This window comes from Onychomys torridus, chromosome 11 (assembly GCF_903995425.1).
Source record: "Onychomys torridus chromosome 11, mOncTor1.1, whole genome shotgun sequence".
Lineage (NCBI taxonomy): Eukaryota > Metazoa > Chordata > Mammalia > Rodentia > Cricetidae > Onychomys > Onychomys torridus.
In genome coordinates, this window is record NC_050453.1 from 54,204,676 (window position 1) to 54,227,268 (window position 22,593).

The window sequence follows — 22,593 nt, forward strand, 5'->3', positions numbered from 1 at the left end:
ATGAAGATTTCTATCTTTGCTGGCTGGAAACGCAGGCCCACCCCACCTCTCAGTAGAATAGTTTCTTCCATGTAGATGTACCAAGTCTTGAACTTGGAAGAGCAATGTCTATGCTATGGAAAAGCTTCCCATTATAGCATCGAGCACATCCTTCATCATCCACAAGGCAGAGTTTAAAACTGGAAGTCTTATAATTTGATGGAAGTCGACAGTGACAATAGAAATAGCCACTCCCAAGATTATTTAAGAGAAGGCACAAGGTAGAGACATCCATCAATGAAACACTAGTAGAATGGGTTTTAGTTCTTTGTCTGCTCTTTAAAATAAGAATAGACTAAATGGCACAATAGATTATATAAACAAGGACTTCAATGACAGGCTGTCAAAGTCAAAGTTATACATTTTACATGGGTGACTTGATGCCATACTTTATCACCTACACCAGGGGAAGCCAATTTGATTCTGGTCAATAAAATACAACCTCTAGAACTGGGCCTGGGGCAAAACAGACATGGGGTGGCAGATTCTTACTATTTGACATCCACTTATTCTAGGAGGGGACACACAGGAATTGGCACTTGCTACCATCTGAGGTGTGTCCCATATTTAGGTTCAATTTGATTAATAAACACTTAGAAAGATATGTCAAGGAGACAATACAGCCAGCTGTACTCCAATGCTGTCCACGTTCCGGTAATTTAATGCAGGTCTAAGCATAAGTGGGACTAGTGACTCAAAAGCTGAATTTACCGCAGTCTCACAACTGTTGAAAATTAAACTACATGTGCTGCAAGTTAGGGGTTACCGGGCTATCTCATTAGAGGAGGCTTTTTTCCTAGGGGTTGGAATCTTTGCTGAATTAGTGAGTGACTTATTTGAATGTAGACTTGGACCAAATAATTTTCTGATAAGTTGGCCATAAATCCTCAGTAAAATAAGCTTGGTGTTCTCAGCATATCTATTGGCTTTTTGATCATTTTTATGACTTTCCTTTTACTGGTCAAATTATCCTTATATGCTCCTACAGCTCCTTGGACATGGATTAAGTCAACACAAACCAATAGACCTTCATTACTTTGGCAACTGGTTTTGATTTGGGGGCAATAAATACAATGACACAGACTGGATTACCTTTGTGGAAGGAATATGTGATAAGCCACAAGGATGCCAGAGAGTGGGGCTCTTTTTTCTTCTTCTTCTGCATAATGTAAAAAGAGAATTAACAGCAGCTTTTAGCCTTCTGAAGAAAGTTGAAAGAAAGAAGTAAGTATGAGAAAAGAACAAGGTATAGGTTTTAGACTTAGACGCCAACTAACACAGGATGTGATCCATACCTGTCTGCCCGGAAGAGGATTGACCATCTGTAGGAATAAGATGTCAGGCAAGCTCTAGAACAGCCAAGGAAGGGCAATGGGAGAAACCAGAACTGAAGTTGGAGGAACAATCTCCATTTTAAAATTAATTTTTAAAACATCACATTTCCATTCTGGGGTGTGTGTGCAGACAGGGAGCCTAAAGGAAATCAGAAGGAAGGGGATGGCAGGGGCAAACTGGCTTTCACAGAGATTCACCAAGGTTTTGAGACTTCGCTACTTTTATTTCACATTCTCTGCATGCACATGTTTTTCTGAGTCAGTGTAGGCTGCAGGCTTCACACTTTTTTACCTAGAATTTCACCAAGTGTCTTCTATAGAAAACGAATTCCTTCTTCAAATATGCTGGTATCACAGAAATTTAAATTTTCGTATATTCTTCATAGTTTGATTTCTACAGTTCTCCTAATAATGGCTTTAATTAGTCTCTTCCCCCCATAATCCAGGCTACTATTGAACTTAACTGTCTGTTGTCATGCTCTTCAGTATTAATTAACTTCAAAGAGTTGCTGCCTTTTAAATTTACTTGTCACTGAGGTACATCCTTGCTCTTGAGCGTATACATAAAATAAATTGGTACAGTACTGATCACTTTCTAAAATTTACATACTATGACAGAAGTAGTTTATGTAGAAAATCAATTTTTAGAGAAGATTACACACACACACACACACACACACACACACACACACACACACACACACCAACAGGAGTAATGAACTTGGTGTTTCGAATAACTGATACAGATCATCTAGACTAGGAAAGAACCAGCAGAAAATGTACATGAAATTACCCTACACCTCACCAAGGAAGAGGAAATAGAGTTGTCTACGATGTCTATAAGATGTTCTGTGCCTAAGGTGGGTAAATGCCTGTCTAGCAAATAAGGTGCCCCTCTGCTCCACTGAATTTGTGGCTCTGCAGAGGGACTTGTCTAACACACACAGTTTCACAGACAGGGAAGAAATGTCCCAGCACTGTAGCCATGCCTCTTGTTCTCCTTAAAGGAACAGGGCATGGTTCTCTCTGCTTCAAATGCTTGACCTCATTCACCCAGCAACTGCATTTGAGAAAACAAAGCAGCTCCACCAGTCCCACCTTCCTCCTCACTTTCCTTTATACCTCCCTCCAGCCTAACATTTGTCACACAGAACAGTGACTGCTCGTGGGCTATTGAATAGTGATAATGCTTTTTAGACAATGGTTACGACTTGTTCTATGCTCCCAATGTCTTATATAATCTCTGCAACATATGAGACAGTCAGTAAAAACCTAAGACACTGAATGAATGCATGCCTAGATGAGTGAGTGACCCCACCATTAAACATTCTGAACTCCGTAGAACTCGTCTTACATGTGAAAATCATGTAGTACTGTATTAAACAGAGAGATGAGTGTTACAAGTGTGTGAGTCAATAGTGATTGATCAACCACTTTGTGCAAAGCTCTGCATTTTGTATTATTGGAAAGTTCCAGAGTAAACAGATATTCTTTCCTTGCAGTTGTTGGGGGAGGGGTAGAGTTTTGCCTAACTCATAATGAGCAGTATAAACAATGAGTAGTGTTCTAAAAGGAGAGGGCCCATTGAAATCGTACTGTGCTTCCTTATAAAGTGGTAATGGCAGGAGCAGACATCTCTGCTTCTGAAGTGACAGGTAAAGAGAGATGCTTTGCTGTGAAGGAGGGCGCTAGCTAGCCTTGGACAGGAATCCCCCCAAAAGCTAACAGGGACTCGTGAAAGGAGAAATTAGGCTTTCAAATTAGCAATTTAGATTTGCTATGATAAGGTGTGATGTGATGTAATTCCCACAAGCATCCGAGTCTGGTAAGGTCTGGTTTTGTCTTTTGTTTTGTCCCATTGTGTTTTCTTTTTTCTTTCTTTGGGCTGTATGGTTATCAGTCCTAGGGGAAGAGAAAGTGGCTGGAGACTAAAAGACTCAACCAGGTTAAAGAGAGCATTGCCTAAGCCAGGTCTCTGCCTATGGGCATGAAGAAGGGTAGAGAGGCAGAGGACTTGACTGTGGGTGGGTCTAACCACAGAGTCCTGAAGAGAAGGACTCAGCATGGAGACCTTGAAGTGTTAGCATAATGCAATGGCATCCACACACTCTGGACCATTAGTCAGCAAGCACTGGTTTCTAAAAGGGAGTGCAGAGCCAAAGGGAGAAGAAGCTCTTCTGAGACCAACACCGGCCAAGGTAATGGCTTGATAGGTCATCTAATGGAGTTGCACAGAGAAATGCACATCTCAGAAACTGTCGCTCCTTTCATTTTAATCTTCAATAGCAGTTCCTATGAGTGTCGCCTGGGATGTGAGGGGCAGGAAAAATAAAAGTAAATGGAAAGCTTGTGTCTGCTTTCACAAAGTCAACTCTCTTCAGGTCCTCTGGGCAGCTCACATCTCTGTCATCTCCTTCCTTTTCGGCCACTCCACTGCCACCAGTACCCCAGGGGTTAACTACTGCTCTTCTTCATTAGGAGTCACAGAGCAAACTCTCTCCTTCCTCGGTGGGGCTTGCTGAGGTTTTGGTTAGATTTAACTCTTTGGAGGAGAAGTTGATGTTTGGGAAGTCAGCAGCTCATGATGTGCTGCTGGACAAGTACTTTGTTTCCTCCTGTCACATGGCTGTTGTTGGTTGTTTTGCTCTTTTGGGAGGCCCACCACCCAGCTCCCAAATAAATCACACATGGAGGCTTATTCTTAATCATAAATGCCTGGCCTTGGCTTGGCTTGTTTCTTGCCAGCTTTTCTTAACCTAAATTCTCCCTTCTACCTTTTGCCTCTGGGCCTTTTCCTTTTCTTACTTCTGTATATCTTACTTTCACCCTTATTCTGTGCCTGGCTGGCTGGCCCCTGAAGTCTTCCTCTGTTTCTCATTCCTTGATCTTTCCTGTTCTCCTCCCAGATTCCTCCTTCTATGTATTCTCTCTGCCTACCAGCCTGCCTGTCCTTTTTCCAGCCTTGCTATTGGCTGTTCAGCTCTTTATTAGACCATCAGGTGTTTTAGACAGGCACAGTAACACAGCTTCACAGAGTTAAACAAATGCAACATAAACAAAAGTAACACACTTTAAAATAATGTTCTACAACACATGGCCATCATCAGAGTGTGTCTGTGAGATAGACACCATTACAGCTGCTGAGGAGACAGAAGGGAACAAGGAGGAGGAGACTGTCTACTTCAAGGTAGCATCTCAAGGAAGAGCATCTCTACCTCAGCAAAGTTCCCATGGGAGCAGGAAACATGGAAAGTGGACAGATGCCACCTTAAGGTGCACTTGAGAAAATTAAAGCCAAATGCAGGTAAAGAAGGGGACCCCTGGGAAGGCCTTCCTGAGAAGGTGACAAAATAGTCCCACCACCCTCATTCGTTTATTGGGAGATTTAAAGTTGTTTCTGTGTAGGGAACATCTGGCAAGCCCCCAACACAAGGTCAGAAGAAATGGTGAGCTATTATCTTTAGCCAATAAATTTGTAAAACATACTGCAAACTAAGTGAGTTTGGAGGGGCTGAGACTAAGTTTTTGTAGGAGAGGAGAGATAATTTTTATTCACAAGGTCTTGTGTTCCAAGGCAAACAATGATATTGCTCATACCACCTGTTTCCAGAGAGCAAATTATGAAAGCCATGTTCTTTAGACTTCTAGCTGTTTTAAGATTTTGCCTAAAAATCTGGCACTGAAGCAGGAAAGAGGCAGGGAACAACTCTAGACAGCCCTGCGCTCACAGGGAGCTCATGTACAATCTTGGTTTGCTGAATTCAGGAAGAATTGTGTCCCCTTCTATAAGCAGATCTCAAATCAGCAAGCATGAGCTTTTTTCCTGAAAGTCCACAAGAGAAAACAGGCCATGGTTGGGCTAATGAATGTGTAAGGTTACTTTAATTTTATGCTAGATAAGTTCTTTTTTTCTCTCTCTCTCTCTCTCTCTCTCTCTCTCTCTCTCTCTCTCTCTCTCTCTCTCTCTCTCTCATTTATTTCCAGTGTTTCTGTACATCCTCCAAGATAGACCCATCTGCAGGGCCTGGCATGAACACCCATGGGAAGGTTTTGCCTTCCAGCTTGTGTCTCTCTAAACTGTCCCATCACAACCTTGTATTTTTTCTCCTGGGTAATCCTGATTCCAAACAGAGGAGCTGTGAAGAATTGTAACTACATATTGAGAGTTAATGAGAAAGACTTTAAATTCCAGTGAGGGACTTTGAAGGCTGCCAATTACATTTTTGCACATTTGGCTGGGGTGTGGATGGGGAACCTCTCCCCTTAGATGTTCTCAACAATCCCAGGGAGAGCTCTGTGTTTTAGGGAGCAGCAGACCCACCTGATGAAGATGTGGGTACAGTTTAAGGTCAGCTCTCTTCTGCTGCCTGCTGTCCACCATGGACTGCTCCTAGGGAGAAGTGCACAGGCTCTCTAAGGCGTTTCTTCTCTTTCTTGAGTCTTCTATTCTGTAGAAGGGACATCTGGCTGAATTCTCTCCTTGCTGTTCAAGGACAGTTCCCAAGTCTTCTCCTTTAAACTTTCAGCACCTTATCCTTCCTGCACAGCACCCCCAGAACTGTAAAATGAACAGTGTATTTATGGTTAAAAATTGGCAGCTGTCACAATAACAATTTTAAAAACAAAGTTCTGGCACACAGTCAGCATTACTATGGAAACGCCTGTTTCTAGCAGCTCGCTGATAAGATACAGTTCAAGGACTCAGGTCTGCGTGGGAGTGTTTTACCATCCATAAAGTGAGGATCTAATTGTTACAACAGGGATTCCCAGGAACAGCTCTCTCAAGTCTTAAAGCTGGATTCTCATCTCTTATTTTAATTTGACAAGAGAGTTGAAATGACACCTTTATAATGCTTTTGATATGCAGATACAAATAAATGTTCAAACTGGTGTTTTGAAACACGTTGAAAGTAAATTTTACATTAATCACCAGTCCTCATAATACTTTCTGGTTATTCATGTCACATTGAAATGCCCACATCACACACACACCCAAACTCATGGGTAGAAGCTGTAATATAATCTTCTATCAAATGACCGAGCTCTTGTTTTAAATCCCCCTGTTCACCTGTCTCTGCATCTTCCTACCTAGCTGCCGTGTAACTTAGTTTCCAGAATTTGAAGGAGTCCATAGCAGTCTACAGCATTTTCTAGGAGCCAAATCATACTACCATTATTTTAATTTAAATTTATTTTTCATTTTACATACCAACCACAGTTTCCCCTCCTTCCCCTCCTCCTGCTCCCCCCCACCTTCCCCAATCCCACCTCTATGCCCCATCCACTCCTCAGAGGGGGTAAGGCCTCCCATGGAGAGTGAGCAAAGTCTGGCGCATCAAGTTGAGGCAGGACTGAGCCCTCCCTCCTGCATCAAGGCTGAGCAAGGCATCCTACCACAGGGAATGGCCTCCAAAAAGCCAGTTCATGCACTAGGCTAAATCCTGGACCTACTGCCAGTGGCCCCCACCAACAGACCAAGTCACACAGCTGTCATCCCACATTCAGAGGGCCTAGTTCAGTCCCTTGCAGGTTCCCCAGCCATCAGTCCAGAGTCCCTGAGCTTAGTGCTACCATTTTTAACCACAGCACTTATTTTTAAAAAAAAAAAAAAAAACCTAAAAAATTTCTCATTATTCCATGGCAATAAAAGGGGGTAGGGACAAACCCACAAACAATCATTGTCCCATGTGGCTAATGTCAGGTGAGAGTTGCGTGTAAAGTATGGCCAAGGAGGAAGGTAGGACTTAGGGCACCATTTTTATAAGATCCAGTTTGGGAAAATGACCTACATGATAGCAGCAGCCATTTGTGAATCTCCTCACTTTAAATCAAAGCTTGCAAGGTTTTACCTCCAGTAAAGTCTTGAAAGTGTGAGATTAAGTTTCCATATCAATCCTTTATGGCTTCATAGTTCTTCAAGACTCCTTCTAATGAACTGATTGTTTTGTGCTCTCCCAAATGCTTTGGCTACAACTAAGCCAAACATTTCAGAATGAAAGTGAAACATTCATTTACTTTGTTCTAAAGGTAGAGAGTTTAATAAAATCATAGCTTAGTCATATATAACATGTATACTTTAAAGATATTAACTTGAGAATTGAATATAGATTGATATAATTTTTTTTAGAAAATAATCTTGTTTTTCCTCCTTCTCCTTTTCCTCCTCTTCCTCCTCCTCCTCCTTCTTATTTAATAGTTATTATTAACTTGGATATACCATTTCAAGGAAATATTGACAAGCATGTTAGACCATGACTTGTCCCTATGATTCAGTTCCAATCCTTTGACAGCTCTATCATGAGTTCATGTGTTGTTGCAATTTGAGTTATCATGAGATCCATTTGGGTTCTATATTTGTAAAGAGTGGTTGAAGAATAACAGAGTAAAGAGTAGCCTTTCAATCATGGAAACTCAAAAGCAAAAAGCCTTCGAAGCAATTTTAAAATGTCATTCACTTCAGCCCCATACTTAATGTCACTATTCAATAGTCAGGGGGGATTCTGTCATCAAAAAATTTACAGGACACCCAGAATGGCAACTCAGATTTCTAGACCTTCTTCTTGGTGAAGGGGTAAGGTGCTTGAGTTTATTTTTTTATAAATCAATAGATCATGGTCAATAGTTTGTTAATGCCTCCTGATGATATTACATATTAAGCACACATAACCATGCTTTGTACAGTTTAGACTCTTGGTATTTCATTTAATCCCATCATGTTAGGTAGATAGCAATACTGGAATTCATCAGTGAATAAGTGACTCTCCAACTGTGAAATTTAATGGCTGATATTCACATAAATAAGAGGCAGAGCCAGGAATCAAACCCTGGCCTCTTCCTCTACAGGCTGGCCTCTTAACCATATCAGTGTTCAGCCAAGAGTGACACGTGGTGCCAGGGTTCAACCCTCGACATCCTCACCTCCTTTCTGGGGCTGGTGACAGAACTACGGACAAGGTCCTGATTCTTCACAGGCCACAAGACAAGGGAGGCAGATCAGTTCTCTGTCCACAGAGAACTGCGGGCACTAAGAGGTCTGGGCATTGTTTCCTGTTGCCCCCTCCGCTATAATGAGCTAGGGTGTAGGCGGTCCACTTCTCCAGTACAATCAGTCCGTCATGACACAAAAAGGGGTCCAGAGAAACATTCAGAAAAGCGACTGATTTGCCTCCTACCTGTGCGGGTCTGCACACTCCTGTGGCATTCATCCAGAGCAAAAGCTATTCACTCCCATGAAAGACACAGGGAGGGGAAACACTACCATCAACAGCTCCCTCCGAACAGGAGTGCTTTGTCTGACATTCCAGGTAATAATGCCAAGAGCTGCATGCTGGAGAATGCTTCTGATTCTACCCATCCCCCTCTCTCCCTCTCTCCCATCCTTTTACCTCACCTCTTATTTTTCCACTGAATTTGGATCAGAGTCATGTGTTGTCATTACTAATGGAATCTTTTCTTCTGTGCTGTGTCTTCCCTACCTTTTCTCTCTCTCCAGGCTCCCCTCCCCAATTATGGGAGTCAAGCTAATAGAGCACAGATCCAGACAGGCCAAGCTCTTGCTTGACAATCATTCATTGGTGCCTCCACTGTGACCACAGGACAAACACTGAATTTTGGGGTGGCATGTGGATTTCTTGAGAGGATTTCCCTCCTTTGTAGTCTCATCTCTCACCTGTCCTTGCCCTCCTTCCCCAGTTCTGACATGCCTTCAGGTACAACTTCTGCCCTCACTGGAGTCCCCTCAATTCTAAAGAGTTGTTAAGTTCCCCTTTTAAATTTTAGTTCACATGGTTTCATTTAAGCGGAATTCCTTGCTTAGAAGAGCCGACTACTCCCTCATCCTTCAGAGAACAATCATATGCTTCATTTCAAATTTCTCCACTTAAGCTGTGCTCAGTATTCACTATTTGTAACATACTGTAATTATATATATATATATATATATATATATATATATATATATATATATATACATACATGAGTGGGTGTGGTTCTTTTCTCCTATCCCCAGAAACTGAGATCTAGATTCTCTGATATTTTTGTATTATGTATCTCCATAGATGCCCACATAATTGATATTACTGATGAGAGAGTGAAAAACTAGAAAACCACGCTCTCACAAGGTTTATAGTAAGTAGACCAAAGATAACATTATGGAGACCCTACTGTCTGGTATTAATTGTACGATGATTTGAACCAAACTAGGAAGGAACAATAGTAACAATAAAAATGATTCAAAACAGTAAGGACATTAAATGGCCCAGAATTGTTAAGATGCTGTTTTCATATATGACATTATGTTGGTTTGGTAATGAGACAAGGACCATACAGAGAGCCAAGTGAGAACCGAGAAGGCAAAGCAACTTCCTCCTGCTTTTGTGCTGCCCAGAGTAGTATCTGAGCACATCCTTTAAACAACCTACATAGTGCTGTCTCTTTTCTTAGTGTTTCTATGCAGCTCAGTCACAGATTCCTGTTACCTATTGCTAAGCCAATAGGTTCCAGCTTTGCTGAAGAGACGAACACACTGCAGTGGCCGTTATACCAGCGTCTGTGCACTAGTAAAGCCCTGGAGAAGCCAGGGCTCCACTGCTTCCGGAGAGGGCTCTACCTGATGCTTTCTGTTGCCTAATGTCTGCATTCAGCGTGGAACACAGCTGCTTTTACAAACATCACTTGTTCCATGACATTCAAATCAAAACAAAGACTGTGAAAACGGCCTATGGAAGTAGCCCATCAGTCTTCCTTCTTTGAAGATCTGTTCCATAAGACCCAGCTAATTTAATCTGCTTTCTTTCTCCCAAAAGGCTTTAAAGCAATTATATTTTTGGTTCAAAATCATAAGTTTGAACAAGGAAAAGAGCAAATCATGAATGACAGAGTCCTATAAATTTAGGACGATTTTGCATATATATGGGTTCATCTTTTTCCCTATAAATGAAGGATTTTTGTCACTGAGATGACAAGGCTGAGTAAATACAGTAGATATTTCATACACATTTTCTCAGAGCAGGCCTTGGAGACTAAGTAGGACACCATTTGCCGCATGATTTAGGAATAAGGAAAGTCTGGAATGCCTTGGTCTTGTTCCACTAGAGAGGTACCCGCTCCATCTCATTGGTCTTTGTCCCAGGGTGGCGCCACTGTCCTAGTGAATACCTGTGCTCTAGAACTCACACTATCATCCCTTCAATCCTTGCAGCTGGCTGAGGACTGGCTCGTGGGCATTTTCACTGCCCTTGGCTCAGGGACCTTGGCCCTGTTGTTCCTCCTCTTGCTTGTGGTTGTTGCTTCCCTTATCTCCTCCAACAAAAGGGCAACTCAAGGAACCTACAGCCCCAGCCGTCAGGAGAAGACTGGCCCTCGAGTAGAAATGTGGAGCAGGATGCCGCCCCCAGCCCTGGAAAGACTCATCTAAAAACCTGCTGCTTCTCTGAGAAAGGAAAAGGACACAATGAGCGAGCTCCCTGCTCCTGCCTGAGTGACAGTTTTACATCACTAGAGCTACTTACAGCTAGGATCCCACTAGGACTGTGGGAAGGATTTTCCTAGCCACCTTATAGACCTTCATGGGGGTTTGCCCTACATCACGGTTTGCTTATGTGTACCATTCACAGAAATGTGTCTCTGTGTCATGGATGACAACCTCAGAACCAGCAAAACATCCTCCAGACAGAGAACACTGTATTTTAGAAAAATTTCATAATCTAACTACCCCTTAAACTCTTTACTAGGTGATCCAGAGAAAATGCTTAGTAGCCAAGTGCCATGCATTTTATAGAACCAGAAAGAAAAATTAGAAAACAATTTTCACTTTCTTCTTTGTATTTTGTAGGAAAGTTTTTGTTTTATTCTTTAAGACAGTGTCTCACTATGTAAACCAAGGTGGCCTCAAAATCACATGGACCCTCCTCCCTCAGCCTTTTGAACTCTGGGACAACATGTGTCTGATCATGTTCAGCTTAGTTTTGAATCTTCTATCATATGGTAAAAGATTCTAATGGGGCTTGGAGAGATGGCTCATTGGATAAGCACTTGCTGGGTGAGTGTAAGAACTGGAGTTTGGGCCCCCATTACCCACACAAGTGCCAGGTAAGTGTGGCCCTGTCTGCAATCCTAGGCCTAGGAGGTAGAGATAGCAGGAGTCACTGGAGTAAGCCACTAAACTGTTAGGACAAATGAGTTCTGGTCTCAAGTGAGAGAACTTGACTCAATATAAAAGGTAAATATGGGTGAAGAAGACACTATATGTCAATGTCTTGCATGTACATGTATGGGCACACATTTATGTAAACATGTAAACATGGTAACACATATACATACATACATACATACACACACACACAGGTCTAATTGTGTGCAATGATGAGAGGTACACTTTAGTTCTTCAATCATGGATTTAGAGGAAGTCATGAGAAGAATGCATGGTTTAAAACATGACCCAACCTAAAATAAAATTGAAATATGGCTGTTCTCCTGTCTGAGATCGGCTTTGTTGGTATTTGGTTGCTTAGTTGGTTGGTGGTTATTTGGTTATTTGTTTTGTTTGCCTGTGATATTACATGTAACAAAAGTAACTTGTAAGAACAATTGAAAAACTTTGTGATGAATTACATCTTTTGCCTAAATCATTTAGAGTCACTATTCTCTATGAAGATATGTTTCCAGTCAAGACATTTCCTAGGCGGAAATTAAGACAGTAAGGAAATTGTTAGTCAAGCCTGAAAGAAGAGGCTCTTTCCTTCCAGGGACTTTTGGTAACATCTAACAGTGATGGTACCTAAGTGTAAGGACCCCACAGTGAGGTAAACATGTGCAAAAGCATCTGAAAAGAGAAAATATTGCACCTTTATTTGTACACTGTCCATGTTGTGATGGCTGTATTGTATGTATGTTTTGAAGTGCATGTAACACTTATAGCATAATATAAATAAAGTGGGGATATATGTATTTCAAACACAAGCTTAAAAAACATAATAACATAAACTGTAAATCTAGAAGTAATCTATCCTTCCCAACTACTGTTGTTCCAGAAAACCCGCCTTTCTTTTCCTACTAGCAGTTTCTCACAGTACTAGAAGTCCTAACCCCCAAATGTGTGGTCATATGACCAGTCACTGGGTTCTCTCCCATGAACCACTGCTTCCTCTAAACCCTCCTGCTCCTCAGCCTCGGGTATCAACCATGTATCTGCAGAAGAGTTTTCTGTTTCCTGGCTCCTTTTCTTTCCTACTCCTCCTCGAGCTCAGACTTTTGCTTCTCCTTCCCACTGCTCAGATTCGTCCACATCTCCAACAGGCTGACCTCAGCTTCCCCGAGTTTTCAGATTAGAATCTGAGCCAACTGTCTTACTTCTCACAACACTCTGTAGACGCTATTTTATCTTGGCCTTGGTCTCACTTCACTCCTCAGCCTCACAGTCCCTTTTCACCTTTGACCCCATCAGTCTCCACTCTGCTGTTATTCCCCCCCCCCCAACACACACACCCCACATCATTTCTTTACTCTGTTTCCTCTCTTTAGGATCTAATCAGCTGGAGAAATACCTTTTGTTTTAGAAGATTTCTTTTTACAGCCACATGCATCACCTTGGGTAGACTTAACTCAATGAAAATGTGATCAGTGTTTTCTGGATAAATGAATGAGGGATGCATCACCGCTGTTCAACTTGTACTTATCATGAACTAAATCCCACTGTACTCAAGATGCATGCCTTCTAGCTCTATAGCTGACCTAGTGTCATCTCTGACTTCCTATCAATAGTCAGGATTGTGTGAAGCCAAACTTCCAGAAGATAGATGTCTGTAGATGTCTACACATGCGTTTTGCTATCAAACACTTTTATTTTTGCAATCCACTGGGGTTACAACTTCTTTTTTTTTGTTTGTTTGGGTTTTTTTTGTTTGTTTGTTTGTTGTTGTTTTTTTGTTTTGTTTTGTTTTTGGAGACAGGGTTTCTCTGTAGCTTTGGAACCTGTCCTGGACTAGTTCTGTAGACCAGGCTGGCCTCGAACTCATAGAGATCCACCTGCCTCTGCCTCCCAAGTGCTGGGATTACTGGCATGCGCCACCACCGCCCGTCTAATTACAACTTCTTAATAGGGGTTTTTTTGTGGAAAGGACAAGAGAAGTTCTTCCATAAGGAAAATATTAAGTTTCTGAGTTTTTAAAAATACAGAATATAAGTCAGTCTGATTGGTATTAGCACCAGTAGGGGGAAAAGGGTAACTCCAAAGGTAATAACATATGTTTAGGAAAGATATTTAAGTAAAGCAGTTATTAACCTTTCTTTAGAAAGGCTTAATGTTTTTCAGTGAAACGTGTACATAGATACGTACACATGCATCCGTGCACATGGCCATAAATGACGAATGAATCTATATTGACCATCTCCCAATGCGTACACAGTAATTTCTTACAAGCTTCCTGAGCTCACCAAAGATTTGTATAACACCAGCAGAACAGTCAAAAGACTTAATGCAGGAAGAGCTGGAGAATTGGCCTTTAATTGCACCAAGTGGTTTTTGAAAGGCAGATCTCACCTTCAACGGAAAGTCTAACATTGACCTCACAAGTAGTGCACCCTTCAGCTCAGACTGCCTGTTTTGCAGTTCCTATCAGGAAGAAGTGTCCCCTGCATGGACTCCTCTGCTGCTCACTCACACACAGTGCCTCCCTCCCCCTGAAGGGTGGAGTCTGTCTTCCTCTTGGATTCAACACTGGGCTTGTGACCAGCTCTATCCAACAGAATACTGTGAAAGGGATGCTGTACCACATGCAGGTCAGGCGCCAGAGCCTTGCAGCTCAGTTAGAAGGTGGCCCAAAGACTGCCACACTGCCAAGAAGTCTGTTGTAAAAGCACCACGTAAGAGAGAGACATAACCATGCTGGCTGAGCCTGGCCTCCAGCCTGCTGGGCTCAGTTAGATAGTGACCCAAGGGAAACCAGGACAGGAGCCACCAGTCGCTACAGACTCCAAAGCAACAAGCTAAGGGGTCCCAGGGCTTTGTTGTGTGGTAATGGGTAACTGAGACACAACCGCTCACATCAAGGAAGGAACTAAGACAAATGTGAGTGCTTCTGGGATTTGTTTTGAGGAATTCCTTTTTATTTGTATAGAAACAACAATTAGTATGTTATTAAAGTACCACACATTTATGCTCAGTTTCACTCTGAGTGGTGAGTTTCCATTAAATCTCATCTAAGGTCCATGTGGTGCTAAGGGTCACAGTGGCTTTAGTACAGCTGTGAGCAGACACTGGGCTCTGGTGTAAAGTGAACACAGACGGCCTACTTCCTGTCCAGAGGAACTGTGGCCCTGGGACAGCGTATGTGAGAGACACATCTGGTGTGTGTTTACAAGCAGGGACAGAAAAGCTCCTGCCAGCGACCTCTAACATGGCTTCTGTAATCACCATGCGGACAGGGGGCATCCGGAAATGACAAGCGACTGTCGCTGAAATCAGCAGTCAAACTAGTCAAACTTGCCTCTACTTAACTCCTTATGAGACTACTGTTCAGTGGTTCCTCTCTGCTCTTAAACAGAGAGGGAAATAGTCCCAGAAGCCAGCTCTGTGCAGCCACGGTTAATCATCATTAGAATGAGTACCAGCAGCAGGAATTGAAAGGCAACAGTCACGGTGCACAGACGCAGAACTAGAGGCCATCAAAGTCAGGATGATTGGGGGACAGGGAGAGACCCTGGCTGAGGACTCGTTGTGGTGCCAGGCCTGTATTACAAATAAACGAAACACGTTATGTTGCGTCTAAACAGGAAACTGAACTTCAAAAGAAGACTTCGACCTTTATTTTGGACAGTTGAGGAGTTTAGGAAACAGGTTTCAATTGACGGTTGGTCCCACACAGGTGGCTTGAACTCATCTGTAAAATGAGAGCTGGTCTCTGTCTCACAGGCACATGGCAAAGATTATAACTGAAATGCACCTAACTGTCTGTAAGCATAGGGGTGGGGAGGGGGTGGATAGAGTGCCTGCTGTCCTCAGTTAACAGGACAAGTGACAACCAAAATAAAGCCTTCCTTCCGCACTCCCTTCTCTGTTTGCCAAGCAAAGGTGTAACTCCTTGTCACCTTCCACCACCTTAAGATGTGCCTGTAAGTCAGTCAGGTTTCAAGCTGTGTTTATGCTGTGCCTAAACCTTCTATTGCTCTGTGGTGGCAATCCCATTGTCCACAGAAACCATGTCTGTAAGACTGAAGTCATGCATGTGCTTCACAAAACCACGGCCAAAAATAAACTGAAGGTCTCGGGTCTCCTGAGCCCCACAAACAATTGATGATAGCAAACTTTAAACCATTTTTTTAATTCAAACTTTATTGTAAAGAACTTACAAACCAACGAAAGTCACACACCAAAATTAACCAGACTCAAAGGCTATATACCCCAAAGACCTTTTATATAGTTAAAATAGCCATCCTGAAGCCGTGGAATTTCATACTGGATTTTACACTTTCATCATCCAACACATTTTTGTGCACTAATCCACCACTAAAGAACTAAAAATGGAAAAATCATGACAGAAAACTAGAAAACAATTAGCTTTATATCCTCTCTTTCATTATCTGGGTATTCATTCCTTGTGTTCAATCCTTCCTCACCACCTAATATTTACCCTTTATTGCTCTCTTTTCTACATGTTATATTGTACCCACATGTGTATTGGTTATATATGTATGTATATAAACATACATATAATCACATGTCTATGTGGAGAGATATACATATGGTTACGATCCCCATATGAGTCCGAACTTGGTTTTCCCACTCCACACTATACTCTTACACATAGTAGTCTCCTTCCCTTTTGGGCATGCCTCATGTGTTGTTCCACCTTCCCACCCCCTCTCCTTTCAAACCTCTGTGACCCTTTCCTGGTCCCTTTCTAGATTCCTGACCTCTATCCACAATTACTTCCCACCAATCACATATACAACAATTAAAAGCTAGGATCCACATACGAGAAAGAACATGCAGCATTTACCTTTCTGGGCCTACCTTACTTCACTTAATATAACACTTTTCACTCCCATCCATTTTCCTTAGAATTGCATGATTTCAGTTTTCTTTGTTGTTGTTGAATAAAATTGCATTGTTTTTATGTTCTGCATTTTGATTATCCATTCATCAGAAGGGCCTTGAGGCTGATTTCATTTCCAGTTCCTTTAAACGAGCATGGATGTGCAAGTATTTCTGTGACAGGATCTAGAGTCGTCCTGCCCTAGTGGGGCTCTATGGTAATTCCGCTTTGTTTTGGAGAAGCCTCTACACTGATTTCCATAGTGGCTGCACCAATCTAAACTTTTAACCAGCAGGGAACAACGCCCCCTTTCCACATCCTGGCCAGCATTTGCTTCAATTCGGAATGTGGTAAGATGGAATCTCAAAGTAGTTTCAATTTGCATTTCCCCTGTGACTAAGAATATAGAACACTTTTAAACAGATGTATTCGCCATTTGTGATCGAGAGACCTTTCAGGTAAGTCCATTAGTGTATTTGTTGATTGTGGGGTCTTTGGGGTTTTCATTTTTGGAGTTATTTATACATTCTAGATATTAATACATGTCTGAAGTGTCGCTGCTGGATTTCAGCCGCTCTGTAGGCTCTTCATTCGTTCATCTGCTGATGGCTTCCTTTGTTGCACAGAGCTTCGTAATTTTGTATGATCTCATTTGTCCACTGTTGGTTTTATTTCTTCCTTTTCAGAAAAATTCTTGTCTATTCCTATGTTTGGAACTGTTTTCCTGGGAACATTAGTTTTTGTTTTATAGAGCTGATGGTGCTGCTGCTACTGATGACAGTGACTATTGGGACTTTTAGGATTTCTGTCACATCAACAAAATCTATTGATTCATCTGCCCCACTTTCCTGATCCTCCTAGTGAGCAATTAGTCCATTTCCAGCTGGATTTATGCTCTGTAGTGTTTGGTTCAAGCCATGAAAATTGCTTCAGTTCTAAAGTGAATATGACTTTTCTAATTTCAACCTACTTGCAATAAAAGTGAATTTTTTACTGCTTTGAATTGTGTTGAACAGTGATGACAAAAATGCATGTTTCCAATTTCAGACCATTCTTCTGTGATTTGGTACCCAGGCTTTGCTTTATGTGGTTCCAGAAGCCTGGGAACACCACCTGCCAAATGTGTTGGGCAGGGCTCGCCTGAGGACAGCTGCTGCAGGGACCAGGCACAGGGACACACATTCCCTATGTTAGGCAACAGCCTCCCTTCAAAAACTGCCCCGCAGTCTGCATCTTCCAGCTCTGAATGAGCAGGACTTAGAGTTGCTCACGGTTTGCAGATCCAAGCTCCTCACTCAAAATGACTGAAACAAGGCAGACCTTAAATGGAAACACTCATGTGGTGTTAAGAGTCTCTGAAATACATTTTCCAGAACTGTGTTTCAACCCGGCCCTTTGTGTCGCACATTTGCATACAACATGGCTCCATTCACTCAGCTGCCTGCTCATTGGCCACTCTCTCCCGACTGCAAAGGCCTTTCACTATTAGAGTGAACTTCTAGGAGAACATCTAGGTTAGGTTCACTACAGCAGAGCAAATCGATAATAATAATGCCCTGCACTTGAATTATTGGGGGGATGTTTAGTCTTTCTTCCAAAAAAAGCCACAAGTCATTTTAACTCCAGAATCAAGAAAAAATGTTGTTTGAACCATGCACCTACAAGCATAAAATCATGTGAATGTATTTATTTAATATTTGTTTCTATTGTTCTTATTTTTTAATTATTCTGTTACATAAGGCCATTTTCATGGTAATATTTAATGCACTTTAAGTGTATTTCCCTGTACCCCTCTACCTCCACTTTCTTGCCCTTCTGTCCTCCTGTTAGCTCCCTCTGTCTCCTGGATACTCTCACCTCTACTTTCATGCCCTCTATGCATGAAATCTGGGACTCACAAATGATACAAAACCATGTGACATTTGTCTTTCTGGGACTGGCATCATTCACCTAATATGGTTATTTCAAGTTGTATTCATTTCCTTGCATATGACAAAACTTCATTCCTCTTTATGGCTGGCAAAAAATCCATCATATGTACAAGACACAGCTTCTGCATTCCTTCTGCTGCTGATGGGCTGGTTCCATACCTCAGCTAGTGTGAATAGTTTTGCAGTGAATATCGGCACTTATCTCTATGAATGTTGACTGGAGTCTAATAGCGGTATACCAGGCTACATGGTAGCATTCTCCTGTAAGCAAGCTTCTCGGTGCTTTGCACAGTGACTGGTGTATACGTCCCACTCTCCGAGGGAAGGGCTCTCTTCTGCCTCACCAGCATTTATTGTCATTTCCCCAGGACGGCCATTCTGACTGGTGTGAGATGGAATGCCAGTGAAGTATGCATTTGCATTCCTTGGATGGCTAGTGAGGTTCCACACTTTTTCATGTTTATTACCCATTTGTATTTCATCTTTTGAGAGTTATCTCTTTATTTCATTAGCTCACTGATTGACTAGGTTGTTTGACCCCTTGCTATATACATTTCCTCAGTTCTTCAGAAGGCAATGTCTCAACATTCAGATAATGAGGGGACACTTATAACCATGAGGTTTATCTCCAGTTAAGCCCAACTTAACTTTATTAAGGGATAAAACCCTTAATGAAAGATTTTTAGGTCTGGAACAGATATTGATATTCCATGTGAACCCAGGCTCAGTTTTTCCTAAGAGTACTTATTTTTCTAAGTCATTGATATTTACTTCTGTGAAGAAAAAAAAAAAAAAAATGGAACGCTATCTTGGTTAGTGATTGGGATAATATGTGAGTTTCAATTCATTGCCCTCCACTACCAAAACTAATTGAATTTAGCTAAGTCTGCAGTAACAGGATTTAAGGGTCTCAAGTAGAACAGAGGAAAGGATGACTGCTTTACTACATATGGATACTTTATCTCAAGGACCTAATGGCCAGATTCACTGATAGAAATCACAATTATTGTGTCTTAATGCATATTATATACTTAGAATGAGAGGAAATAAAGCCATCCAAAATTAACTTAATGGTATATGAAAAGCCATTAGAAAATCTGATGCTTCATAAACTAAAACAAAACTAAACTAAAAACCTAAACCTAAAACTTTTTTTTTAAAAAAAGAGTTTGAATGCATTTATCCCATGTGGATAGATAAAGATGGTCTCAGAAACCATAGGTTATTAAACAAAAATCTCAGTACCAGGGGTGGGATACCTCCCTGTTTGTTAGCTAAGGAGGTCCCTTAGGTCCCACAAAACAACACAGATGATTGCTACAGCTGTTGGTAACACTTCATTGCTGAAGACATCACATGGCTCAGTTCTAAAACACAGAGAAACCAAACTAAAACTGAGTTGAGAGCTTCCAACCTGCTGGCTAGACCTCCTTGGTGACAAAAGGCATTATGTAGGCTGCTGCAGGATAATTGTTATCTCAGTAGTCTTACTTAGCTGTGGACACAACAATACTGACTGGCCAGGTAAAATGAGCCCAGTGATGCAATAATGGCGAGGCTGTTATTGGAGTAACCAACCATTTTCTTTTAATTGGATTTGATGCCTGCTCCACCAGAAGAGGATTCTCATCTGGTACTGTAAATTGGTTGAAAGCCCATGCCTTGGGAGGTCACAGACTCTAGGAGAGAAGCTGTTACTAGTATTTTGATAGGCAAACATGATGTGATGGTCAAATTCTAAATAACAATAGTGTTGTTGCAAGCTATGGTAAGAGAAGCTTCTTCCTCAGCAGTGACTGCTGAGACTCATAACTGGTCAAAGGACAGAGAGTAAATGACTGCTAAATTTTCAGACATAAATAGGATATCTATAACATCCCAAGGCTCTGGAAATACCACAGAAGTGTCGGAAGCACATAAGAACTAGAGCAGTGATTTTCGACTTGTGGATCATGACCTCAACAGGTGTCTGATATCAGATATCCTGCATATCAGATATTTACGTTAAGATTCATAATGTTAGCAAAATTACAGTGAAGAACTAGCAACGAAAATAATTTTATGGTTGTCAGGGTCACCACCACATGGGGAACTGTATCAAAGGGTCACAGCATTAGGAAGTTTAAGAACCACTGCACTACAGGAATGGAGATGGGGACTGATGTGGAAAGGTAACACCCAGGGAAAGACACGGTTGTAGTACTCCTGCACTCACTCATAGCAGCTGTGATTATCTACAAAAATCTCCACACCCTGTCATAAAAGAAGAGGCTCATTGAGTCCTACTCCTTTCTAGGTGGAGAGGGCGAGGCATTTTCTTTAGTGGTGTAGCTACTGATAAGGTGTACATGATCCTGTAAATGAACTCCCACCTACGTTCCTGTGAAAAGCCCTGATGAAACTTAGTGGGTCACTAAAAAGACATAAAAGTCGATGGAGGCTAGGTGAGAAGAAGAAGAGGAAGAGGATGAAGGAGAGTGTCTGCAAAAAGAAGGGGACAAGCGAAGGCAACAGGGTAAATGTGAACAAAATACATTATGTACGCATGTGAGTGTCACAATGAAACCGACCATTATGTATAATTAATATATAATAATAAAAAACATTTTAAAAATAACCAGAGTCCTTATTGTAGAGGGGAAAGATGAAGAAAATTCTATTGACAATTAGTAAAATGTGATGTTGCTGTTTGATTCATAGACACTAACTTAAATCACTTGACAAGAAATGTAAATAATTCTATCATCTCTCCTTCGAAGAAACAAGAGAAACACAACACATATAATTTAAAAAAAACCCACATTTATTTAGATTTTCTGGAATTCTAGTGGTTTGAGTGAATATCATTTGCTCTTCTTAACATTCATATATTTAACACCTACCTAAAGAGATATCTGTCCTGACCATTAAAAAAGAATCAGAGCTACCATAAAAATGTATTGTCTAATAAACAATCTTAACTTACTTTAAAAGGGATGATTGGGTCTCTTGTCATACTGTTATTTGTTTTTCTGTTTGTTTTTTTTTTATTTAAAATGAAAACCAGAACCAATAAAGCCAAGTGAAAAATATTTCAAGATGGCAGATGGATATATAGCTCAAAATTCAAACTGTATCCCTTAATGTTTAGAAATAAATTTGGTCAAAATTAGTCAACTTCCATGCAATAGCTTGCTAAGAAGAGACTAGATGGAAGAGTTTGCATGATTATGTCAGTTGTTCCAATAAGTACAAACTAGATGTAAAGGATGCCATTGTGGTTTTCAACACCAATACAAGCTAGATATAAAAAGCTCAGTTCTTGCTATGGTTTGATGTGATTGAGTGCCCAATGGCCCTTTGTGATGGAAGGTCTGCAGGGTGGCACTTTGGGAAGTTAGCAGACATATGTAGGATGAAGCCTAGTGGGAGATGCTTAGCTCATCGGGGTCATTCCTCGGAGGGGATTATGGAAGCCCTGTCTCACTCTGATTTCTTGTTTGGTAGAGGAAGCTCCTCCCCTGCACAGTATAATGTGTTGCAATCTACAACTCTTGACAGTTGGCTAACCTAGGGCTTCCCAATTCCAGATTTCAAAGCTCCAAAACTGTGCTGAATAAACAAAAATTTCACTTATATAAAGTTAGCTGCTTTGTTGTAGTAATGCAAAAAGCTAATTAACACAGTTCTTAACGTCAGCTTCTTCAAATTCAAATATTTGTGAAAATTAATTATTTGAATCAATAATTGAAGAAACCGGGTAGGCATGAATGTGAACTTTCTAAACAACTCTATTTAATTACTGTGAAATTTAATCCAGCTGGGTGCTATCATTTACGTGATGAGGGTTCCACATAGCATGTTTCCAAAGGTCAAAGTTCCTGGCAGCATAGACCCCATGGGTCAATGTTAAGGCTTTAGAAACATAACAGGTGAGCAGGCAGGCTTTAAGGTACTTATTGCAGAGTTGAGTTGGTCCTTTTTACCTTTTTCTAAATAGGGTCTCAATTTGTAACCCTGGCTGGCCTGGAACTCTGGCTTTACATTCAGAGAGATCCACCTGCCTCTGCCTTTCAAGTTCTGGGATTAAAGGAGTGTGCTACCGTGTCCTACTAAGTTGGTAGCTAAGGCAAGCAAGATTTTATAAAATGCTTGTTTGAGCCTTGGCTTCTTCAAGGCTTCGTATCTCTTCACATGATAACTTCTGCTTGCATTCTTCCCATTTTCATGTCATCTGTTTGGCTTTGGAGTCTTCACCAAAGCCAAGACACTTGTGCC

General features: G+C 41.3%; 1 protein-coding gene across 1 annotated transcript in view; it reads left to right on the plus strand.

Moving 5' to 3' along the window:
- Nucleotides 1-10,788, plus strand: part of Crb1 (crumbs cell polarity complex component 1) — a 179,702-nt gene extending 168,914 nt beyond the window's left edge. Inside the window, exon 12 of the mRNA XM_036201970.1 lies at nt 10,573-10,788. Coding sequence (XP_036057863.1) covers nt 10,573-10,788 — 216 coding nt within the window. The remainder of the gene's footprint in view (nt 1-10,572) is intronic.
- Nucleotides 10,789-22,593: the final 11,805 nt, after the last annotated feature.